The sequence below is a fragment of the Moschus berezovskii genome, chromosome X (assembly GCF_049115385.1).
Source record: "Moschus berezovskii isolate FMDL1 chromosome X, NW_MosBer_1.0, whole genome shotgun sequence".
NCBI classification, from domain to species: domain Eukaryota; kingdom Metazoa; phylum Chordata; class Mammalia; order Artiodactyla; family Moschidae; genus Moschus; species Moschus berezovskii.
In genome coordinates, this window is record NC_142488.1 from 57,826,017 (window position 1) to 57,849,560 (window position 23,544).

Sequence of the window (23,544 nt, forward strand, 5' to 3'; positions counted from 1 at the left end):
TTGGAGAAGATGCTTGACAGTCCATTGGACTGCAAGGAAATCCATAGTGATTTTCCTTACTTTGTTCAATTTAAGTCTGAATTTGGCAATAAGGAGGTCATGATCTAAGCCACATTCACCTCCCCGTCTTGCCTTTGCTGACTGTGTAGAGCTTCTCCATCTTTGGTTGCAAAGAATATAATTATTCTGATTTCAGTATTGACCATCTGGTGATATCCATGTGTAGAGTCATCTCTTGTGTTGTTGGAAGAGGGTGTTTGCTATGACCAGTGCATTCTCTTTGCAAAACTCTGTTAGCCTTTGCGCTGCTTCATTCTGTACTCCAAGGCCAAACTTGCCTGTTACTCCAGGTATCTGTTGACTTCCTACTTTTGCATTCCAGTCCATTATGATGAAAAGGACTGATTTTTGGGTGTTAGTTCTAGAAGGTATTGTAGGTTTCCATAGAACCGTTCAGTTTCAGTTTCTTCAGTATTACTGGTCAGAGCATAGGCCCAGATAACTGTGATATTGAATGGTTTGCCTTGGAAACGAACAGAGTTCATTCTGTCATTTTTGCGGCTGCACACAAGTCCTGCATTTTGAACTCTTTTGTTGACTATGAGGGCTACTCCATTTATTCTAAGGCATTCTTGCCCACAGTAGTAGATATAATGGTCATCGGAATTAAATTCTCCCGTTCCATTCCATTTTAGTTCACTGATTCCTAAAATGTCAGTGTTCACTCTTGCCATCTCCTGTTTGACCACTTCCAATTTACCTTGATTCATGGACCTACCATTCCATGTTCCTATGCAATGCTGTTCTTTACAGCATTGAACTTTACTTCCATCACCAGTCACATCCACAATTGGGCATTGTTTTCACTTTGGCTCTGTCTCTTCATTCTTTCTGGAGCTATTTCTCTACTCTTCTCTGTAGCATATTGGGCACCTAGTGATCTGGGGAATTCATCTTTCAGTGCCATATCTTTTTGCCTTTTCATACTGTTCATGGGGTTCTCAAGGCAGGAATACATAAGTGGTTTGCCAGTCCCTTCACCAGTGGATCATGTTTTATCAGAACTCTCCCGCCATAGCCCATCCATCTTGGGTGGCCCTACACAGCATGGCTCATAGTTTCATTGAGTTAGACAAGGCTGTGGTCCTTGTGATCAGTTTGGTTAGTTTTGTCTGATTGTAGTTTTCATTCTGTCTGCCTGGTGATGCATAAAGAAAAGAGGCTTATGGGACTTTTATGATGGGAGAGACCAACTGTGGGGGAAAACTGGGTCTTGTTCTGATGGTTGGGGCCATGCTCAGGAAATCTTTAATCAAATGTTCTATTGATGGGCGGGGCTGTGTTTCCTCTGTGTTGTTTGGCCTGAGGTCAAACTATGGTAGGGTTATTGAAGGTAATGGAACCTTCTTTTAAAAAGTCTGTTTTCCCAGTCCTGTGGAAGTTCTATAAACAAATCCTATTTGCCTTCAAAGTCACATTCCCTGGGGGTTCTCAGTCCCTCTCCCAGATTCCCAGGTTGGGAAATCTGTTGTGGGTCTTAAAACTTTCTTAAAAGTGCAAGAATTTCTTTGGTATAATTTTAAATATGTATGTATATGTATATAGATACACTGATATATATATTATATATATATAATATTAGCTCAGTTCAGTTCAGTTGCTCAGTCATGTCCGACTCCCTGCGACCCCATGAATCGCAGCCTGCCAGGCCTCCCTGTCCATCAACTCCCGGAGTCCACCCAAACCCACGTCACACATTTAGAAACCTATTTCACAGATACAATGACATTTGTAAAGAAAGGAAAGATGGTTCATGTGTGAGGTTACTCGTTATAATAATATTTGTAACAGAAAAAAAAAATCCATCAGGAGGAGACTTGTTGAATAAATTATGGAAGATAAACAATAGAGTATCTTGCAGGTATAGAAAGGAATGAGGATAATCTATATAGAGTGTAATGGAAGGATCTCCTAGACATATTGTCAAATGAAAAAGAAAATCAAAGTAGAGAAAAGCAAGCTGCCATTTATCTAAATATGAAAGAGTAAGGTTGGTCCAAGAACACACACATACATATCTGCTTATATTACAAAAAGAAAAAATAGAAGCATAAACCATAAAACAAAAATTAAAACAATAATGGGGAGGAGGGGACATACCTAAAAGAAGAAGGAAGGAATAAGTTGGACGGGACAAGGATAGAACTGAGAATTTGGGAATATGCTTTGTTTTATAGATTAGGCTTTGAAAGAATGCAAATAACTTACATAATGATACAACAAGATTAAATTGAAAATAAACCAATTCTTTAAAATGTAAATGAAACAAATCAACCTAAAATGAAAGAGAGAGAGAGAGGAAGAAGAAAAAGAAGAAATTGAAGAAGAAGAAAGGTGAGAGGAGGGGGAGAAGAAAGGGAAAGGGCAGAGAAGAGGAAGGCAGAGGAAGGAGGATGTGTGCGCGCATAATCCTGTCATCATGCCTGGAACATAGTAAGTCTTTAATATACATTAGGTATTGTTCTTATTGGAGGCATTTCTTTATCATGATCACTGGAATAAAAAGACTTGGACCTCACTCCTCCCTTGTTCACTTGCTAGCCAAGGGAATGATGAGTTCTAGCTAGCTAGTATTTATTGGGAATCAACCATGTGTCAGTCATGCCTCTTTATTTTATTCATAAATTCAAAAAATATTTAATGAGCAACTACTCTGTGTAATGATGCTATTCTAGATGTTGTGACTAAATTGAATCAATCAGACAAATTCCTGTATAACAATCCCAAGTTGTACACTCTCATCTATGTTTCACAAATAAGCAGGCTTGAGGTACAGTGGTGTATCACAACAAGTGACCCATCCTGGGAAAACTCTTCCATAATCAGAGATACTAGGCCGCAGTGGGTGCAACATGGTCAGTTGTTCAGTCATGTCCAACTCTTAGTGGCCCCATGGACTGTAGCCTGCCAGGCTCCTCTGTCAATGGGATTTCCCAGGCAAGAATACTGGAGTGGGTTGCCATTTCCTTCTCCAGGGCATCTTCCCAACCCAGGGATAAAACCTGCCTCTCCTGCATTGGCAGGTGAATTCTTTACCACTAGTTCCACCTGGGATGCAAGGGGGATTCCAAAGCAACATGTGTCCAGTCCAAAAAGATTCTCTGTCCTGTGAGTCTGAAACTTCTCCCTGACCTAGAGACAGGTGGCAATAGTGTATTGGTGCAATGTGATGGTATCCTACCACAAAAAGTGCACTGGCCTGGGAAGTGTCCTTTCCTTTCTTCCACAACTCAGAGACTTCTTTCCTCTAATCTAGATGCATCAGAGACCTGGCTCAATCCCTCACATCCCCTAAGCAGGATCAGCTGAGAGTATTGAGAGCCAGAGAAGAACTAGATAAATCACACAGACCAAAATCACAACCACAAAGACCTTGAACTTTAAATTGTTAGAACCAGACTCACAAAAGTTGACTAGGATCTGTGTGATAAACACAAACAGGTGACTGTCTGCTAAAATAAAAGATTTAAATAGAACCCTGAATCTCCTAATATTATTGAAAAAGTGTCCAAAATGTGAAAGAAAAATCTCCTGTCGAAACAAGAACCAGGGAAATGCAACATGAGTAAGAAATGGCAATTAACTGACACCAGTACTTATACCAGTACTTGTAAGAAACAGATGTTGGAATAACCTGACAAGGATTTTAAGGCAGGCATCAACAAGCAATCACAAATTTTATTGAGACAAGAAAAATTAGAAAATCACAGCAAAGAAATAGGAATTATAAAAATATGTAATTTTACACAGAAATTATAAAAATAAAAACAGAAATAAATCTCACTATATGAACTCAATAGTAGTGAGGAGATGACAGGTAATTGAATCACTGAACTTGAGAACAGAAAAACAGAATGTATGCAATCATGGACCTGTGGGACAACAATGAAAGATCAAACAATTATATTATCAGAGTTTCATGAAAATAAAAGTAAAATATGTGTCTGAAAATATTTTCAAAGAAATAAATGTTAATACTTCACAAATTTGGCAAAACAGCTACTGATTCAAGAGGATGAGAAATTCCTAAACAGAGTAAGTTTAGAGAAATGCTAACCAAAACATGTAATGAAATTTTTAAAAACTAAAGACTAAGAAAAAATCTTAGAAGTAGTTAGAAATAAATGACACCAACTAAAGACAATACCAATAGAAATGACAGGGGTTTTCTACTTGAAGTTATGCAGCTGGAAGGAAGAGGTCAATGTTTTTCAAGTGCTAAAAAAAAAAAAAAAAACTGTCGTAAGTGCAAATTCTATATTCAGTGAAAGTATCCTTCAGGAATCAAGAGGAAATAAAGATATTCTGAGGCAAAGGAAAACTAAAAGAATGTGTTGCTAGTAGATCTATTCTTAAAGAATGGATAAATGGAGTTCTTCAAACAAATAAAAATTCAAACAGAAAATAAATGATTAAATTATAGAAGAAGAAATTCTGGAGCATCAAGAAGAAAAAAAGAACATTGAAAGAGCAAAAATATGGGTATATACAATCAACTGTCCTCATGAGTTTTATAAATTGTATTTATTGATTAAAAGAGAAATCTTAAAATTATCTGGTACTCATAGCAATGATATTTGTAAGTAAGAAAGTAAAGGAACCTAAGTAGAATTAATGTTTCCATACTGTACTCAAAAAATGATAAAATATTCATACCAGTGGAGAGTGTTAATTCACATGTGTATAACACAGTAAATCCACTCTAAGTCCACTATATACAAATGAGTTCCATTCTGAGAGCATGTTCATTAAGTCCAATTTGTTTGTAAGTCCAACAAAGTTAGCACAGGTACCCAGTTGGCTATACAGTACTGTACTCTCATAGGTTTATAATACTTTTCACACAAATAATACATAAAAACAAAAAAATAAAGAAAACATTTTAAATCTTACTGTATAGCACCTTGAAAAGTACAGTAGTACAGTACAACAGCTGACACAAAGGGGTTGGCATCTATTGAATGGGCAAGACTTAATCACTGGAGAGGAAGAGGAGGTGGGAGATGGTAGAGATAAAGGATTGTCAGCAATAGGAGATGGAGAGCAAGCTGCAATTTCACTCACATCTGACACTGATGGAACACATACTTGCATCTTTGAAAATTCACAACTTGAAGGTTCATATGTAGGGGACTTAGCACACCCAGAATGATGTCGAGGAAAGCTATACAAAATTATTACAAATAAATCAAGTTGGGATCCTAAAAATTTGTTCAAGTAATCTACAGGGAGGCAAGGAATGACACATGGAAGAACAAGAAACAGAAAAAAAAATGGATAAAATGGCAGACTTAGGGTCTAACATATCAACAGTTACTGTAAATATAAAAAAATTTAGTACACCAATTAAGAGCTGAGATTGGCACAGTGTATAAAATAAACACTATCAAATTGCCCTCAGTAAGAATTCCAGGGATGGCTTCAAGATGGTGGAGGAATAGAATGGGGAGAGCACCTTCTCACCTACCAAAGATCACCTCTCCCACATCAAAAGATCATCTCCATGTCCAAAAATTCCATCAAACTACTTCTGAACACTGGCAGAGGATCCCAGATGTCCAGAATGGTAAAACAATCTCCTCAGAAAGAGGGGTTATGTCTTCTGTGCTGTGTAGCCTGAGAAGTATTAATGCTACTGTAAGAGGTTGGGCCTGAACCCCAGAGGCAGTAGACTCAACTCCAGTTCTTTGAACCATCAGAGAACTCCCAAAGCCATGGAACATTAATAGATGAGAGCCCACCAAAAGGCCTCCATACCTACACTGAGACCAAACTCCACCAAGAGCCAGCAAGCTCCCAGTGCAGCATACCCCATGCCAATCCTCCAGCAAAACAGGAACACAATCCTGAATATTAGCAGACAGGGTGCCCAAAGCCATAGCAAACCCAAAGACACCCCAAAACTCACTAGTGGATACTGCAAAGCCCTCCAGAGAAAAGAGATCCACTTTTATCCAACAGAACACCGGCACAAGTTCCCCCACCCATGAAACTTTCACAAGGCTCTGGTCCAACCCCACCCATGGGCAGCAGACTCCATAATTAAGAGGAACTACCACCGTCCAGCCTGCAGAAAGGAGACCCTAAACACAGCAAACTAAACAAAATGAAAAGACAGAGAAATACACAGCAGATGAAGGAACATGGTAAAAACTCAAAAGATCAAACAAATGAGGAGGAGATAAGGAATTTATCTGAAAAATAATTCAGAATAATGATAGGAAAGATGATCCAAAATCTTGGCAAGAAAATAGAGGCATGGATAAATAGATTGGATGCATGGATTGAGAAGATACAAGAAATGTTTAACAAAGACCTAGAAGAATTAACGAATAAAGAGTCAACAATGCAATAACTAAGTTTAAAAATATGGTGGAGGGAACCAACAGTAGAGTAACTGAGGCAGAAGAATGGATAAGAGAACTGGAAGACAGAATGGTGCAAATAAATGAAGCAGAGAGGAATAAAGAAAAAAGAATAAAAAGAAATGAAGATAGCATAAGAGACCACTGAAACACCATTAAGTACCTCAACTTTTGAATCAAAGGTGTCCCAGAAGAAGAAGATAAAAGGAACGGGCATGAGAAAATATATGAGATTATAGCTGAAAACTTCCCTAAAATAGGGAAGAAAATAACCATCCCAAAAGCCCAGAGAGTCCCAGGCAGGATAAGCTCAAGGAGAAACATGTCAAGGCACATATTAATCAAACTAACAAAAATTAAACACAAATATTAAAAGCAGTGAGGGTGAATGGAATTGTTACCTTAATTCCTCTTTCTATTTTCTCATTATTAGTGTATAGGAATGCAAGGGATTTCTGTGTGTTGATTTTGTATCCTGCAACTTTACTATATTAATTTATTAGCTCTAGTAATTTTCTGGTAGAGTCTTTAGGGTTTTCTGTGTAGAGGATCATGTCATCTGCAAACAGTGAGAGTTTTACTTCTTCTTTTCCAATTTGGATTCCTTTTATGTCTTTTTCTGTTCTGATTGCTGTGGCCAAAACTTCCAAAACTATGTTGAATAGTAGTGGTGAGAGTGGGCACCCTTGTCTTGTTCCTGACTTTAGGGGAAAAACTTTCAACTTTTCATCATTGAGGATAATCTTTCCTGTGGGTTTGTCATATATAGCTTTTATTAGGTTGAGGAATGTTCCTTCTATTCCCGCCTTCTGGAGGGTTTTTATCATAAATGGATGTTGAATTTTGTCAAGGCTTTCTCTGCATCTCTTGAGATAATCATATGGTTTTTATTTTTCATTTTGTTAATGTGGTGTATTACACTGATTTGTGGATATTGAAGAATCCTTGCATCCTTGGGATAAAGCCCACTTGGTCATGATGTATGATCTTTTTAATGTGTTGTTGGATTCTGATTGCTAGAATTTTGTTAAGGATTTTTGCATCTATGTTCATCAGTGATATTGGCCTGTAGTTTTCTTTTATTGTGCCATCTTTGTCAGGTTTTGGTATGAGGGTGATGGTGGCCTCATAGAATGAGTTTGGAAGTTTACCTTCTTCTGCAATTTTCTGGAAGAGTTTGAATAGGATAGGTGTTAGCTCTTCTCTAAATTTTTGGTAGAATTCAGCTGTGAAGCCGTCTGGACCTGGGCTTTTGTTTGCTGGAAGATTTCTGATTACAGCTTTGATTTCCGTGCTTGTGATGGGTCTGTTAAGATTTTCTATTTCTTCCTGGTTCAGTTTTGGAAAGTTGTACTTTTCTAAGAATTTGTCCATTTCTTCCAAGTTGTCCATTTTATTGGCATATAATTGCTGATAGTAGTCTCTTATGATCCTTTGTATTTCTGTGTTGTCTGTTGTGATCTCTCCATTTTCATTTCTAATTTTATTGATTTGGTTTTTCTCCCTTTGTTTCTTGATGAGTCTGGCTAGTGGTTTGTCAATTTTATTTACCCTCTCAAAGAACCAGGTTTTGGTTTTGTTGATTTTTTTCTATGGTCTCTTTTGTTTCTTTTGCATTTATTTCTGCCCTAATTTTTAAAATTTCTTTCCTTAGCCAGAAAGAAAAACACTAATACAGTATACTAACGCATATATATGGAATTTAGAAAAATGAAAATGATAACCCTGTATACGAGACAGCAAAAGAGACACAGATGTATAGAGCAGTCTTTTGGACTCTTTGGGAGAGGGCGAGGGTGGGATGATTTGGGAGAATGGCATTGAAACATGTATATTATCATATGCGAAACGAATCACCAGTCCAGGTTCGATGCATGATACAGGATGCTCGGGGCTGGTGTACTGGGATGAACGAGAGGGATGGGATGGGGAGGGAGGTGGGAGGGGGGTTCAAGATGTGGAACACATGTACACCCAGGGCAGATTCATGTCAATGTATGACAAAACCAATACAATAATGTAAAGTAATTAGCCTCCAATTAAAATAAATAAATTAAAAAAAAATAAAAGCAGTGAGGGAACAGCAACAAATAACACACACGTGGATCCCCATAAGGTGAATTACTGAATTTCAACACAAACTCTGCAAACCAGGAAGGAATGGCAGGAATACTTAAAGTGATGAAAGGGAAAAATCTACAGCCAGGATTACTCTATTCAGCAAGGATCTCATTCAGATGTCAAGGAGAAATAAAAAGCTTTACATACAAGCAAAAGCTAAGAGAATTCAGCACCACCAAACCAGTGCTTCAACAAATGATAAAGGAACTTCTCTAGATAGAAAACACAGAAAAGGCCTATAAAAACAAATCCAAAACAAAAAACAAAAAATAAACACAACATTAAACTCAAAACAATAAAATAAATGGCAATGGGGTCATACTTATCAATAACTACCTTAAATGTAAATGGGCTAAATGCTCCACGAAAGACATAGATTGGCCATATGGATACAAAAACAAGACTCCCATATATGGTGTCTACAAGAGATTCACCTCAAACCTAGGGACACATATAGACTGAAAGTGAGGGGCTGGACAAAGATATTCTATACAAAAAGAGATCAAAAGGAAGCAGATACTCATATCAGATAATACTCATATCAGATAACATAGACTTTAAAATAAAGACCGTTTTAAGAGATAAAGAGGGACACTACATAATGATCAAGATATCAATCCAAGAAGAAGACAATTATATATGCACCCAGTGTAGGGGTACTTCAATCCACAAGGCAAATGATAGCAACTATTAAAGGGGAAATTGACAGCAACACAGTAATAATGGAGGCCTTTAATACATATTCCATCCACACCAATGGACAGATCATCTAGAAAGAAACTTAATAAGGAAATACAAGTTTTAAATGACACATTGGAGCAGTTGGACCTAACATATCTACAGGGCATTTAATCCAAAACTAATAGATTTCACTTTTTTTCTCAAGTGCACATGGAACATTCTTCAGGATAGATCACATCCTGGACCACAAATCAAGCCCTGTTAATTAAAAAAAAAACTGAAATAATTTCAAACGTCTTTCCTTATCATTATGCACTAAGATTAGATATCAACTACAGGAAAAAAAACACTATAAAAAACACAAACACATGGAATATAAACAACACAGTTCTGAATAACCAACAGATCACTGAAGATATGAGAAAGTAAATCAAAATATGCATAGAAACAAGTGAAAATGAAAGCATGACTACTCAAAACCTACAAGATGCAGTAAAAGCAGTGCTAACAAGGAAGTTCTTAGAAATACAAGCTTACGTCAAGAAACAAGAGATACATCAAATAAACAACCTAACATTACACCTAAAGCAACTAGAAAAAGAAAAACAAAAAAACCCCAAAATTACTAGAACGAAAGAAATCAGAAAGATCAGAGCAGAAATAACTGAGAAAGAAATGAAGGTGGCTATAGCAAAGATCAACAAAACTAAAAGCTGGTTCTTTAAGAAGATAAACAAAATGGGCAAACCATTAGCCAAACTCATGAAGAAAAAACAGGGAGAAGACTCAAATCAATAAAATTAAAAATGAAAACAGAGAAGTTACAACAAACAAATCAAAAACACAAAGGATCATAAAAGACTGCTACAAGCAATTATATGCCAATAAAATGGACAACTTGGAAGAAATGGTCAAATTCTTAGAAAAATACAGCCCTCCAAAACTGAACCAGGAAGAAATAGAAAATATGAACAGACCAATCACAAATATGGAACTCAAAACTGTAAACAAAAATCATCCTAACAAAGAAAAGCCCAGGACCAGATGGCTTCACAGTTAATTTCTACAAAAAATTTAGAGAAGAGCTAACACTTATACTACTCAAACTCTTCCAGAAAATTTCAGGGTAAGGAAAACTGCCAAACTCATTCTATGAGGCCATGATCACCCTGATACCAAAACCAGACAAAGATGACACACAAGCAAAAAAATATTACAGGTTAACATCACTGTTGAACGTAGATGAAAAAATCATCAACTAAATTCTAGCATACAGAATTCAACAACATATTATAAAGATCATACATCATGATCAGGTGGGCTTTACTGCAGGGATGTATGGATTCTTCTATGTATGCAAATCAAACACTGTGATATGACATGCTAACAAACTGAAAGATAAAAACCAGATGATCATCTCAGTAGATGCAAAGGAAGTCTTTGACAAAATTCAATGAATTGCCAGTTCAGGGTCGATGCATGTTACAGGATGCTTGGGACTGGTATGTGGGGATGACCCAGAGGGAGGATGAGGGGAGGAGGGAGGTGGGAGGGGGGTTCGGGAGGGGGAACTCATGTACACCCGGGGCGGATTCATGTCAATGTATGGCAAAACCAACCAATATAATATTGTAAAATAATTAGCCTCCAATAAAAATTTAAAAATAAGTTATTCCAAAAAAAAGAAAAAAAAATCAACACCCATTATGATAAAAAATCTCCAGAAAGTAGGCACAGAAGAAACATACTTCAACATAATAGAGACCATATATAACAAACCCATAGCAAACATTATCCTCAAAGGTGAAAAACTGAAAGCATTTCCTCTAAAATCAAGATGAGGGAGCCTCTCTCACCAAGAGTATTCAACATAGTTTTGGAAGCCATAGCCACAGCAGTCAGAGAATTAATGAAATTAAAGGAATTCAGATTGGAAAAGAAGCAAAACTTTCACTGTTTGAAGATTACATGACTCTACATAGAAAACCTTAAAGACACCACCAGACAATTAGTAGAGCTAATCAATGAACACAGTAAAGTCATCAGTTCAGTTCAGTCGCTCAGTCGTGTCCAACTCTTTGCGACCCCATGAATCACAGCACGCCAGGCCTCCCTGTCCATCACCAACTCCCACAGTTCACTCAGACTCATGTCCATCGAGTCGGTGATGCCATCCAGCCATCTCATTCTCTGTCGTCCCCTTCTCCTCCCGCTCCCAATCCCTCCCAGCATCAGAGTCTTTTCCAGTGAGTCAACTCGTCGCATGAGGTGGCCAAAGTATTGCAGTTTCAGCTTTAGCATCAGTCCTTCCAGTGAACACCCAGGACTGATCTCCTTTAGAATGGACTGTTTGGATCTCCTTGCAGTCCAAGGGACTCTCAAGAGTCTTCTCCAGCACCACAGTTCAAAAGCATCAATTCTTCGGTGATCAGCTTTCTTCACAGTCCAAGTCATAGGATATAAAATTAATATACAGAAATCCCTTGCATTCCCATACACTAACAATGAAAAACCAGAAAGAGAAATTAAGGAAACAATCTCATTCACCATTACAACAAAATAAATAAAATACTTAGGAATAAATTTACCTAAAGAGAACACCTATATGCAGAAAATTATAAGACACTGATAAAAGAAATCAAAGATGACACAAACAAATAGAGAGATACATCATGTTCTTGGACTGGAAGAATCAATATAATGAAAATGACTATACTACCCAAAGCAATCTATAGACTCAATGCAACCCCTATCAAACTATGAACACATACACTCACAGAACTAGAACAAATAATTTCACAATTTATATGGAAACACAAAACACCTTGAATAGCCAAAGAAATTTGAGAAAGAAGAATCGAGCTGGATGAATCAACCTTCCTGAACTCAGACTATACTACAAAGCTACAATCATCAAGATAGTATAGTACTGGCAAAAACCCCCAGAAATATGCACCAATGGAACAAGATAGAAAACCTGAAAATAAATCCATACACCTATGGACACCTTATCTTTGACAAACGAGGCAAAAAAAAAAAAAAAAACCCCACTGAAGAAAATAGTGTCTTCAACAAGTGTTGCTGGGAAAACTGGTCAACTATGTGTAAAGGAATGAAATTAGAACATTTCCTAATACCATACACAAAAATAAACTCAAAATGGATTAAAGATCTAAATGTAAGACCAGAAACTATAAAACTCCTAGAGGAAAACAGGCAGAACACTCTCTGACATAAATCAACACACAAACCTATATGACCCACCTCTTAGAGTAATGGAAATAAAAACAAAAATAAACAAATGGGACCTAATTAAAAGCTTTTGCAAAATGAATGAAACTGTAAGTACAGTGAAAAGACAACCCTCAGAATGGGAGAAAATAATAGCAAATGAAACAAGTGACAAAGAGTTAATCTCCAAAATGTACAAACAGCTCATGTACCTCAAAACCAGAAAACAAACAATCCAATGAAAAAGAGGGCGGAGGATCTAAATGGACATGTCTCCAAAGAAGACATACACATGAAAAGATGCTCAACAGCACTCATTATTAGAGAAATGCAAATCAAAACTACAAAGAGTTATCATTTCCCAAATGCCAACAGAGGTTCCTACAGTCAAACTATGTTTTTTTTAGTAGTCATGTATGTATGTGAGAACTGGACCATAAAGAAAGTTGAGCACTGAAAAATTGATGCTTTCAAACTGTGGGGCTTGAAAAGACTCTTGAAAGACACTTGGACAGCAAGGAGATCAAACCAGTCAAACCTAAAGGAAATCAACCCAGAATATTCATTGGAAGGCGTGATGATAAAGCTGAAGCTCCAAAATTTTGGCCACCTGATGTGAAGAGCTGACTCATTGGAAAAGACCCTGATGCTAGAGGGCAGGAGGAAAAGGGGGTGACAGAGAATGAGATGGTTGGATAGCACCACCAACTCAATGGACTTGAGTTTGAGCATAGTTTGGGAGTTGAAGGACAGGGAAGCCCAGCATGCTGCAATTCATGGGATCACAGAGTCAGACATGACTTAACAACAAAACACAACATCATCTCATACTGGGCAGAATGTCACCATCAGAAAGTCTACAAACAATGCTGAGAGCGTGTGGAGAAAAGGGAACCCTCTTACACTGTAGGTGGCAATGAAAATTGATACAACCACTATGGAGTACAGTATGGAGATTCCTTGAAAAACTAGGAATAAAACTAGCATGTGCTCCAGCAATCCCAGTACTGGGCATATACCCTGAGGAAACCATAACTGAAAAAGACACATGTACCCCAATGTTCACTGCTGCACTATTTACAATTGCTAGGATATGGAAGCAACCTAGATGTCCATTGTCAGATGAATGGATAAGGAAGTTATGGTGCATATACACAACGGACTATTACTCAATTATAAAAAAGAACACATTTGAGTCAGTTCCAATGAGGTGGATGAACATAGAGACTATTATACAGAGTGAAGTAAGGCAGAAAGAGAAAGACAAATATATATTAATGCACATATATGAACTCTTGAAAGACGGTACTGACAATGCTATGTGTAGGGCAACAAAGTAGACACAGACATAAAGATGAGACTTTTGGACACAATGGGAGGCGAGGTGGGATGATTTGAGAAAATAGCACTGAAATATACACATTACCAAATGTGAAATAGATAGCCAGGGGGAGTTTCATCTATGATGCAGGGAATCCAAAGCTGGTGCTCTGTAATAACCTGAAGGGGGGCGGGTAGGGAAGCAGTTGGAAGGGGGGTTCAGGAGGGCAACAATACACATATGCCTATGGCCAATCACTCCTTGGAAGGAGAGTTATGACCAGCCTAGATAGCATATTAAAAAGCAGAGACATTACTTTGCCAAACAAGGTCCGTCTAGTCAAGGCTATGGTTTTTCCCGTGGTCATGTATGGATGTGAGAGTTGGACTGTGAAGAAAGCTGATCGCCGAAGAATTGATGCTTTTGAACTGTGGTGCTGGAGAAGACTCTTGAGAGTCCCTTGGACTGCAAGGAGATCCAACCAGTCCATTCTAGAGGAGATCAATCCTGAGTGTTCATTGGAAGAAGTGATGCTAAAGCTGAAACTGCAATACTTTGGCCACCTCATGCGACGAGTTGACTCACTGGAAAAGAGTCTGATGCTAGGAGGGATTGGGGGTGGGAGGAGACGGGGACAACAGAGAATGAGATGGCTGGTTGGCATCACAGACTCGATGGACATGAGTTTGAGTGAACTCCGGGAGTTGGTGATGGACAGGGAGGCCTGACGTGCTGTAGTTCATGGGGCCGCAAAGAGTCGGACACGACTGAGCGACTGAACTGCACTGAACTGATGACCAATTCATGTTGATGTATGACAGAGGCCACTACAACATTGTAAATTAATTATCCTACAATTAAAATTAATTAATTAATTTTAAAAAGAATTTCTTAAATAGAAGTTTCATTTCTTAAGAAATTAAAAAGAAAGTATCATGAAAAATTTATATTGAAAATTTTGTTTCCTAATGGGGAAACAAAGAAAACGTGTTCATATGATCATGTTCCCCCAAATTCTTTTCCTGCTAACTAGTTTTATAACAAGAAAAACATTGATTTTCTTAATTCATTTTACCAAGCTAGCACAGTTCTGATATAAATTTTGATGCTGATAGCACCAAGGGGTTCCCTGGTGCCTCGGACTATAAAGAATCTGCCTGTAATGCAGGAATCCTGGGTTCGATCCCTGGGTTGGGAAGATCCCCTGGAGAAGGGACTAGCTAAGCACTCCAGTATTCTTACCTGGAGAATTCCATGGACAGTGGAGCCTGGCAGGCTACCATCCATGGGGTCGCAAAGAGTCATACATGACTGAGCAACTAACACTTTTACTTCATTTTTAGCATAGTTCTGATATCAGTTTTGATGCTGATAGTGTAGTTTTCATACTTATTTATACATAAGAGTATTTATTTATTATATTTTTAACTTATAAAACATAAGAGGGCATTAACTCAAAATCACAATAAAAAATGCCTTATCCTGGGGATGGAAGATATTTTAATTTTGGAATTTATTAATATAGGTTATCAAATTAATATATCAATGATACATTCATTAAATAGTCAAGAGATAATGACGAAATGAAATAAAATTAAAAACCATTTCTGATTTTTTAAAATATTATATATTATATAAAAGATTTTAAAAATATTCCATATTCTGCTATATGTATTTCTAGTCAGGTGGCCTACATGAGTGAAGAATGAATGATAAACAGTGATTAGAACAGGAAAACAAAAATTCAGAAACAGTTCACAACACTGCAAATAAACAAACACCAAAAGGTGATGTTTTCCCCTATCAAATAAAAACAAAGAAAAAAACAAACTCCTCACATGTTAGTAATTTAATGTGACAAAGGAAGACATAAAATAGATGACAGACACATACATTACTTGGTTAGGTTTCTGGGATATAAGAACTCCATGTACTATTGAAAATAATTGTAATTATAGTGGAAATTAGTAAAATAAAGAAAAAAAAACAAGTGCTCTCTGCTAATATATTACAGGAATCTTAAAACTGAATGCATTATTTAGCTTGATCATTTTACCTCTAAAAATGTCCTGCTGGAAGAGTATTGCTCTTCTCTAAAGATTTATTTACAGTGATGTTTACAGTTTATCCTGGAGAAGAAAATGGCAACCCAATCTAGTATTCTTACTTGGAGACTTCCATGGACAGAGGAGCTTGGTGGGTTACAGTCCATGGGGTCACAGAGTTGTACACGACCGAGTGACTAACACTTTACAGTTCATATGAGTGAACTTAAAAAGTAAATAAAATAAATTATAAAAATAAGATTGTGTCAGATGCTGTTAGCTTCTTATCCAAAATTCATTGCTCATTTTCTTCCTTATTAACATAACATTGATTTCATTCTGGGTGGCAAAGTGACCAGTCTGAAGAACTGATTCTTAATTGGTCTTATTCTGTTATGGCAATCTCATTTTTGTTTGCCAAGAACTCATGTCCTAGCATCTGTTGCAATTTTGAGATACTTATAATGCCCAACTCTGTTTAATCCAATACAAAAGATTCAAAAGGAAATCTGTTGGGGAGCTTCTAGGAAAATGTGTGTGTGTGCTAAGTAGCTTCAGTTGTGTCCAACTTTTGCAATCCGATGGACTATAGCCCACCAGGCTCCTCTCTGTCCATGGAGTTCTCCAGGTAAGAATACTGGAGGGGGTTGCCATGCCCTTCTCCAGGGGATCTTCTCAACCCAGGGATCAAACCCGTGTCTCTTCTGTCTCCTGCATTAGGCAGGCAGGTTCTTTACCACTAGTGCCACCTTCTCCCCTAACAATATTAGGCTGCTTTTTTCCCTGCCCCTTCTTCCTAACTTTGACTATGATGTAAGGAGGTAATGCTTTCAGTTATGGTAACCAAAAGACCAAAAGCATGTGGGAAAAATAGCAAGGTGCCCAGGATGTTGACAACATTCTGCCCAACCAACACCAAGGTTTCTTGCTTTCAGATTTCATTACATAAATAAGCGTGTTTATGGCTCAAGTCTTCTCTTGTGTTGTTGAAAGAGGGTGTTTGCTATGACCAGTGCATTCTCTTGACAAAACTCTATTAGCCTTTGCCCTGCTTCATTCCGTGCTCCAAGGCCAAATTTGCCTGTTACTCCAGGTGTTTCTTGACTTCCTACTTTTGCATTCCAGTCCCCTATAATGAAAAGGACTTCTTTTTTGGGTGTTAGTTCTAAAAGGTCTTGTAGGTCTTCATAGAACCGATTAACTTTGGCTTCTTCAGCATTACTGGTTGGGGCATAGGCCTGGATTACTGTAATATTGAATGGTTTGCCTTGGAAACGAACAGAAATCATTCTGTCATTTTTAAGATTGCATCCAAGTACTGCATTTCGGACCCTTTTGTTGACCATCATGGCTACTCCATTTCTTCTAAGGGATTCCTGCCCACAGTAGTAGATATAATGATTGCTGGGAGAAATATCAGTAACCTCAGATATGCAGATGACACTACCCTTATGGCAGAAAGTGAAGAGGAACTCAAAAGCCTCTTGATGAAAGTGAAAGAGGAGAGTGAAAAGGTTGGCTTGAAGCTCAGCATTCAGAAAACAAAGATCATGGCATCTGGTCCCATCACTTCATGGGAAATAGATGGAAAAACAGTGGAAACAGTGTCAGACTTTATTTTTTTGGGCTCCAAAATCACTGCAGATGCTGATTGCAGCCATGAAATTAAAAGACGTTTACTCCTTGGAAGGAAAGTTATGACCAACCTTGATAGTATGTTAAAAAGCAGAGTCATTACTTTGCCAAACAAGATCCGTCTAGTCAAGGCAATGGTTTTTCCCGTGGTCATGTATGGATGTGAGAGTTGGACTGTGAAGAAAGCTGATCGCCGAAGAATTGATGCTTTTGAACTGTGGTGTTGGAGAAGACTCTTGAGAGTCCCTTATACTGCAAGGAGATCCAACCAGTACATTCTAGAGGAGATCAATCCTGGATGTTCATTGGAGGGACTGATGCTAAAGCTGAAGCTGCAATACTTTGGCCACCTCATGCGACGAGTTGACTCACTGGAAAAGACACTGATGCTGGGAAAAGTTGGGGGTGGGAGGAGAAGGGGATGACGGAGGATGAGATGGCTGGATGGCATCACCGACTCGATGGACATGAGTTTGAGTGAACTCTGGGAGTTGGTGATGGACAGGGAGGCCTGGCGTGCTGTGATTCATGGGGTCGCGGAGAGTCGGACACGACTGAGCAACTGAACTGAACTGAACTGATGGCTCAAGTCAGTGTTAAGTTTTATGTTATTTTTAACTTCAGTTCAGTTCAGTCGCTCAGTCGTGTCCGACTCTTTGTGACCCCATGAATCTCAGCACACCAGGCCTCCCTGTCCATCACCAACTCCTGGAGTTCACTCAACCTCATGTCCATCGAGTCGTCCTCTGTCTTCCCAGTCTCCTCCTGCCCCCAATCCTCCCAGCATCAGAGTCTTTTCCAATGAGTCAACTCTACGCATGAGGTGGCCAAAGTATTGGAGTTTCAGCTTTAGCATCAGTCCTTCCAATGAACACCCAGGACTGATCTCCTTTAGGATGGACTGGTTGGATCTCCTTGCAGTCCAAGGGACTCTCAAGAGTCTTCTCCAGCACCACAGTTCAAAAGCATCAATTCTTCAGCGTTCAGCTTTCTTCACAGTCCAACTCTCACATCCATACATGACCACTGGAATATCCTAACTGAATAAAAGATTAATTTGCCCACAGCAAAACTGGGACTCAAATTCATGTGTATCTGCCTCATGTTTATTTTTGCTGAACCATTGTGACTTTAAGCAAGACACATATCCTCTCTGAGTCTTAGTTTCATCATCTAAAATTGGGTTTATAATACCTTCTTGATGGGAATGACAGCCAAATGAGATAATGCACATGAAAGCTCTTTACAAAGCACAGAGTGCTACACGAGCACAAGCTATTTATATGTAAAGTTGTTGCAAGAACACAGTATTGCAGTTAATTAATTTTTTTCTGAGCTTTATAGTAGTGCTAAAACAAATTACAACCAAAGAGATGCTTAGACAAATATACATTTCATCATGGGCTACTTTTTGAGAGTTTGGTAACAAATAACAGTTTGACAGAAAGACCTGTTTTTTTTTCCTCTTGGAGAAGTTCAGGTTTGTAAATATGGGTGACTTTAAAGGTAATGGCCATGTACATGGCAGGAATACACTTAATACCTTGTTCTTATAAAAGTGCTGAGACTTCTGATCATGAAGATCAATGTGATATTTACAATAGATTTTGTCAAGCCAAGCAGCTGATTCCATTGGGTCCATCCTAATGTCCAGCATGACCAAACTCTTGGTGATCATTCCTTGGTCTTGGGATCCCTTATAAACCATGTGGGTACCCAACTGTGCTATAGAATGTTATGTGTAGAGGATTTAGAATTAGTGCTTGTTTCTTGATATCCCTGGGCCTCAGTCTCTATTTGCAAAATAGGTAGAAAAGAGGCAGGCTAAATAATTACTACATTTTGTTTCAGTCAGGGGATCATGTCATTCTGCAACCTGTGAAGTGAAGTGATAGTTGCTCAGTTGTGTTCTACTCTTTGTGACTCTTGGACTATAGTCTGCCAGGCTCCTTGTCCACGAAATTCTCCAGGCAAGATTACTAGAGTGGGTTTCCATTTCCTTCTCCATGGGATCTTCCTGATCCAAGGATCAAACCTTGGCCTCCTGCATTGCAGGCAGATTATATACCGTCTGAGCTACCAGGGAAGCCCAAACCTAAAATTCTCCGAAGGATTCCTGGTGCACTTAAAAAAAAATTTTTTTTCTCATCATAAACTTGAAGAGTCCCCATGATTTGGCCAATCTCTCTCTCTGAGACCTCATTATGTACTACTCTGTCTCTCACCCAACAATCATCAGCTATACTTACATTCCTCGTCTTCCTTGAACATTCCTAGTTTACTCTCACCTTGGAACTCTGCACTAGTTCGGCATTCCTGTACCACATGATAGGAGCTAACCAGTCACTCTGTATAATATCACTGTAATTTAATTCTTGTCATACTTCCATATCTATATATGTATCGTGTTCACTGTTTCACTAATTGACCTATGACTGATTCATGTTGAGGTGTGACAGAAAACAGCAAAATTATGTAAAGCAATTATCCTTCAATGAAAAATAAATAAATTTAGAACAAAAAGATAAGGTTATTGAAGGCAAAAAAAATTCGTCAGTTTTGTCACATCCACAGTGCCAGTTTGTAGGTGTTTAAACCATCCCCAAGAAAAAGAAATGCGAACAGGCAAAATGGTTGTCTGAGGAGGCCTTACAAACACGGAGAAAAGAAGAGAATCACAAAGCAAAGAAGAAAGAGAAAAATATACCCAACTGAATGCAGAGTTTCAGAGAATGGCAAGGAGAGATAAGAAAGACTTCTTAAGTGAACAATGCAAAGAAATAGAGAAAACAATAGAATGGAAAGACTAGAGATCTCTTCAAGAAAATTAGAGATACCAAGGGAATATTTAATGCAAGTGTTAGTCACTCAGTCATGTCTGACTCTTTGTGACCCCATGGACTATAGCCTACCAGGTTCTTCTGTCCATGAGATTATCCAGTCAAGAATACTGCAGTGGGTTACCATTCCCTTCTCCAAAGATGGGCACAATAAAGGACAGAAATGGTATGGACCTAAGAGCAGCAGAAGAGATTAAAGAGGTGGCAAGAAAACACAGAACTATACAAAAAAGGTCTTAATGACATGGATAACTGCAATGGTGGGACCACTCACCTATAGCCAGAGATCTTAGAGTATGAAGTCAAGTAGGTCTTAGGAAGCATTAGTAGAAACAAATCTAGTGGAGGTAATGGAATTCCAGTGGAGCTATTTCAAATCCTAAGATGATGCTGTTAAAGTGTTGTACTCAATATGCCAGCAACTTGGGAAAATCCAGCACTGGCCACTGGACTGGAAAAGGTCAGTTTTCATTTCAATCTACCATTTCATTCAAACTACCACCCAATTGCACTCCTTTCACATGCTAGCATGGTAATGCTCAAAATAATTCAAGCTAGGCCCCAACAGTACATCAACCGAGATTTTCCAAATGTACAAGATGGATTTAGAAAAGGCAGAGGAACCAGAGACCAAATTGCCAACATCTGTTGGATCATAGAAAAAGCAAGGGAATCTAGAAAAACACCTAATTCTGCTTCATTGACTATACTAAAGCCTTCGACTGTGTGGATCACAACAAACCGTGGAAAATTCTTAGAGATGACAGTACCACACCACCTTACCTGCCTCCTGAGAAACCAAAAAGCAACAGACCAAAAAGCAACAGCTAGAACTGGACGTGGAACAATGAACTGGTTCCAAATAGGGAAAGGACTATGTCAAGGCTGTATATTGTCACCCAGCTTGTTTAAATTATATACAGTCAGTTCAGTTCAGTCAGTCAGTCATGCCCAACTCTTTGCAACCTCATGGACTACAGCATGCCAGGGTTCCCTGTCCATCACCAACTCCCGGAGCTTGCTCAAACTCATGTCCATTGAGTCAGTGATGCCATGAAACCATCTCATCCTCTGTTGTCCCTTCCCCTCCTGCCTTCAATCTTTCTCAGCATCACAGTCTTTGCCAATGAGTCAGTCCTTCCCATTAGGTGGCCAAAGTACATCATGTGTACAGATATACAGAGTACATCATGTGAAATATTGGGTTGGATGAAGCTCAGGTTGGAATCAAGATTACCAAGAGAAATACCAATAACTTCAGATATGCACATGACACAACCCTAATGGCAGAAAGAAGAGAGGAACTAAAGAGCCTCTTGATGAAGGTGAAAGAGGACAGTGAAAACGCTGGCTTAAAACTCGACATTCACAAAACTAAGATCATACCATCCAGTCCCATTACTTCATGTCAAATAGACGTGGAAACAATGAAAACAGTGACATACTTTATTTTCTTTGGTTCTAAAATCACTGTTGACAGTGACTGCAGAAATTAAAAGACGTTTGCTCCTTGGAAGAAAAGCTATGACAAACCTAGCCAGCATATTAAAAAGCAGAGACACCACTTTGCTGACTAGGTTCATATAGTCAAAGCTATGGTTTTTTCCAGTAGTCATGTATGGATGTGAGAGTTGGACCATAAAGAAGCCTGAGCACTGAAGACTTGATGCTTCTTCACTGTGGTGTTGGCAAAGACTCATGGGAGTCCCTTGGACAGCAAGGAGAACAAACCAGTCAACCTTAAAGGAAATCAACTCTGAATATTCACTGGAAGGACTGATGCTGAAGCTCCAATACTTTGGCCACCTGATGTGAAGAGCTGACTCATTGCAAAAGACCTTGATGTTGGGGAAGATTGAGGGTAGGAGGAGAATGGAGTGACAGAGGATGAGATGTTTGGATGGCATCATCGACTCAATGGATATGAGTTTGAGCAAACTCAGGAGATAGTGATGGATAGGGATAGGGAAGCCTGGTGTGCTGTAGTCCAAAGAGTAGGACATGACCTAGCGACTGAATAACAATGAACAAAACCAGTAAGTGATTGCTGAATTAATAGACAACTGCAGAAAATATGTGAGTGTGAAAAAATCTGCTGGCTGTCTGCTCCCAACCTTTGTGCCCCCAACTGCAGTCTCAATTTAATACCACCCTCAGTTTCTGGGACCAACAGGGACCTGAAGCAGAAACAATTAAGCAGCTCTACAAGTCAGGGTTGACTATAAAATTCCTGCTTTGTGGGTTGTTTTGTTACCAATTGGGATTCTAGACCCTTCTTAGTTCCCCATCAATGAATCCTCTCTTGCAGTTTCCTCAGTGACCCAGTTCCTCTATAAAGAGACCACATTTCAGCCTACTCAGTTCTCCTATCTTTTCCATTCCCAAGACTTGATAGCTGGCTCCTGAACCCCAAACGAGTGGATCTTGCTTTAGTTGACATATGTCCCTAATACTTAACAGCCTTCCTAAGCCTCTGCATTATATATCTCCTCTTGAGATACTCCATTATCTCATGGAATCCTCCCCTGCCTCTGATGCTGCCAAGTTGAATTCTTAATGGAACTGTGACTGCTATTGTCATAATATTTAGATTTCATATGTTTTATTTGCTAAACCTATTAGCCACGGATGGGGTCGACTCTCCTAATCTTGGACTTTCTTGGTTGCCAGTCTGTTTTTCTGGGATGTAACAGAAATAAGTATCCTGACCGGGCATACTTACCTTGGAGAGCTCTTGTCCGGGTCCACACAGTTGGCAAGTGACACACCGTCCCCATTGGTCCCAGTACTCATTTTCTTGGCAGTCCATGGTAGGAAGGCTATGGGCACAGAATACAATTATGGAACAAATGGAAAAGGATCTCAAGGCAAATAGTGGCTTCCATCTCAATTGGTTTATGCATCTCTTAGTCTTGTCTCTGGACCTGGGTTAGAAGGTTTGAGGAAGCCAACTCAAAACAGCTAATGCCTATACGGCACTAACCATGTGCCAAGAAGTCTTAAATGGTTTACATGTAATAATTCAAACTTTAAAACAACCATATCATGAATTATTATTAGCCTAATTTTGAATGTGTGAAAAATTAGGCATAAAGGCCAAGGAATTCACCAATGTCCATACAGTTACTGGCTGTAACACTCGCTGAACTGCAAAGAAAATGATAAGACAAGGAACTGCTATCTGCCTAGGAACTAGAGTATAGCCACAATCTCTCACATGTTGAAAGCACTTTCATACTCACTAT

At 38.7% G+C, this 23,544-nt stretch overlaps 1 protein-coding gene across 2 annotated transcripts in view; it reads right to left on the minus strand.

Moving 5' to 3' along the window:
- Positions 1-23,544, minus strand: part of EDA2R (ectodysplasin A2 receptor) — a 107,997-nt gene that overhangs the window by 65,124 nt on the left and 19,329 nt on the right. For both annotated transcript variants that reach the window (XM_055438004.2, XM_055438003.2), the window contains exon 2: positions 23,022-23,118. In XM_055438004.2, coding sequence (XP_055293979.1) covers positions 23,022-23,108 — 87 coding nt within the window. In that variant the 5' untranslated portion in view covers positions 23,109-23,118. The remainder of the gene's footprint in view (positions 1-23,021; positions 23,119-23,544) is intronic.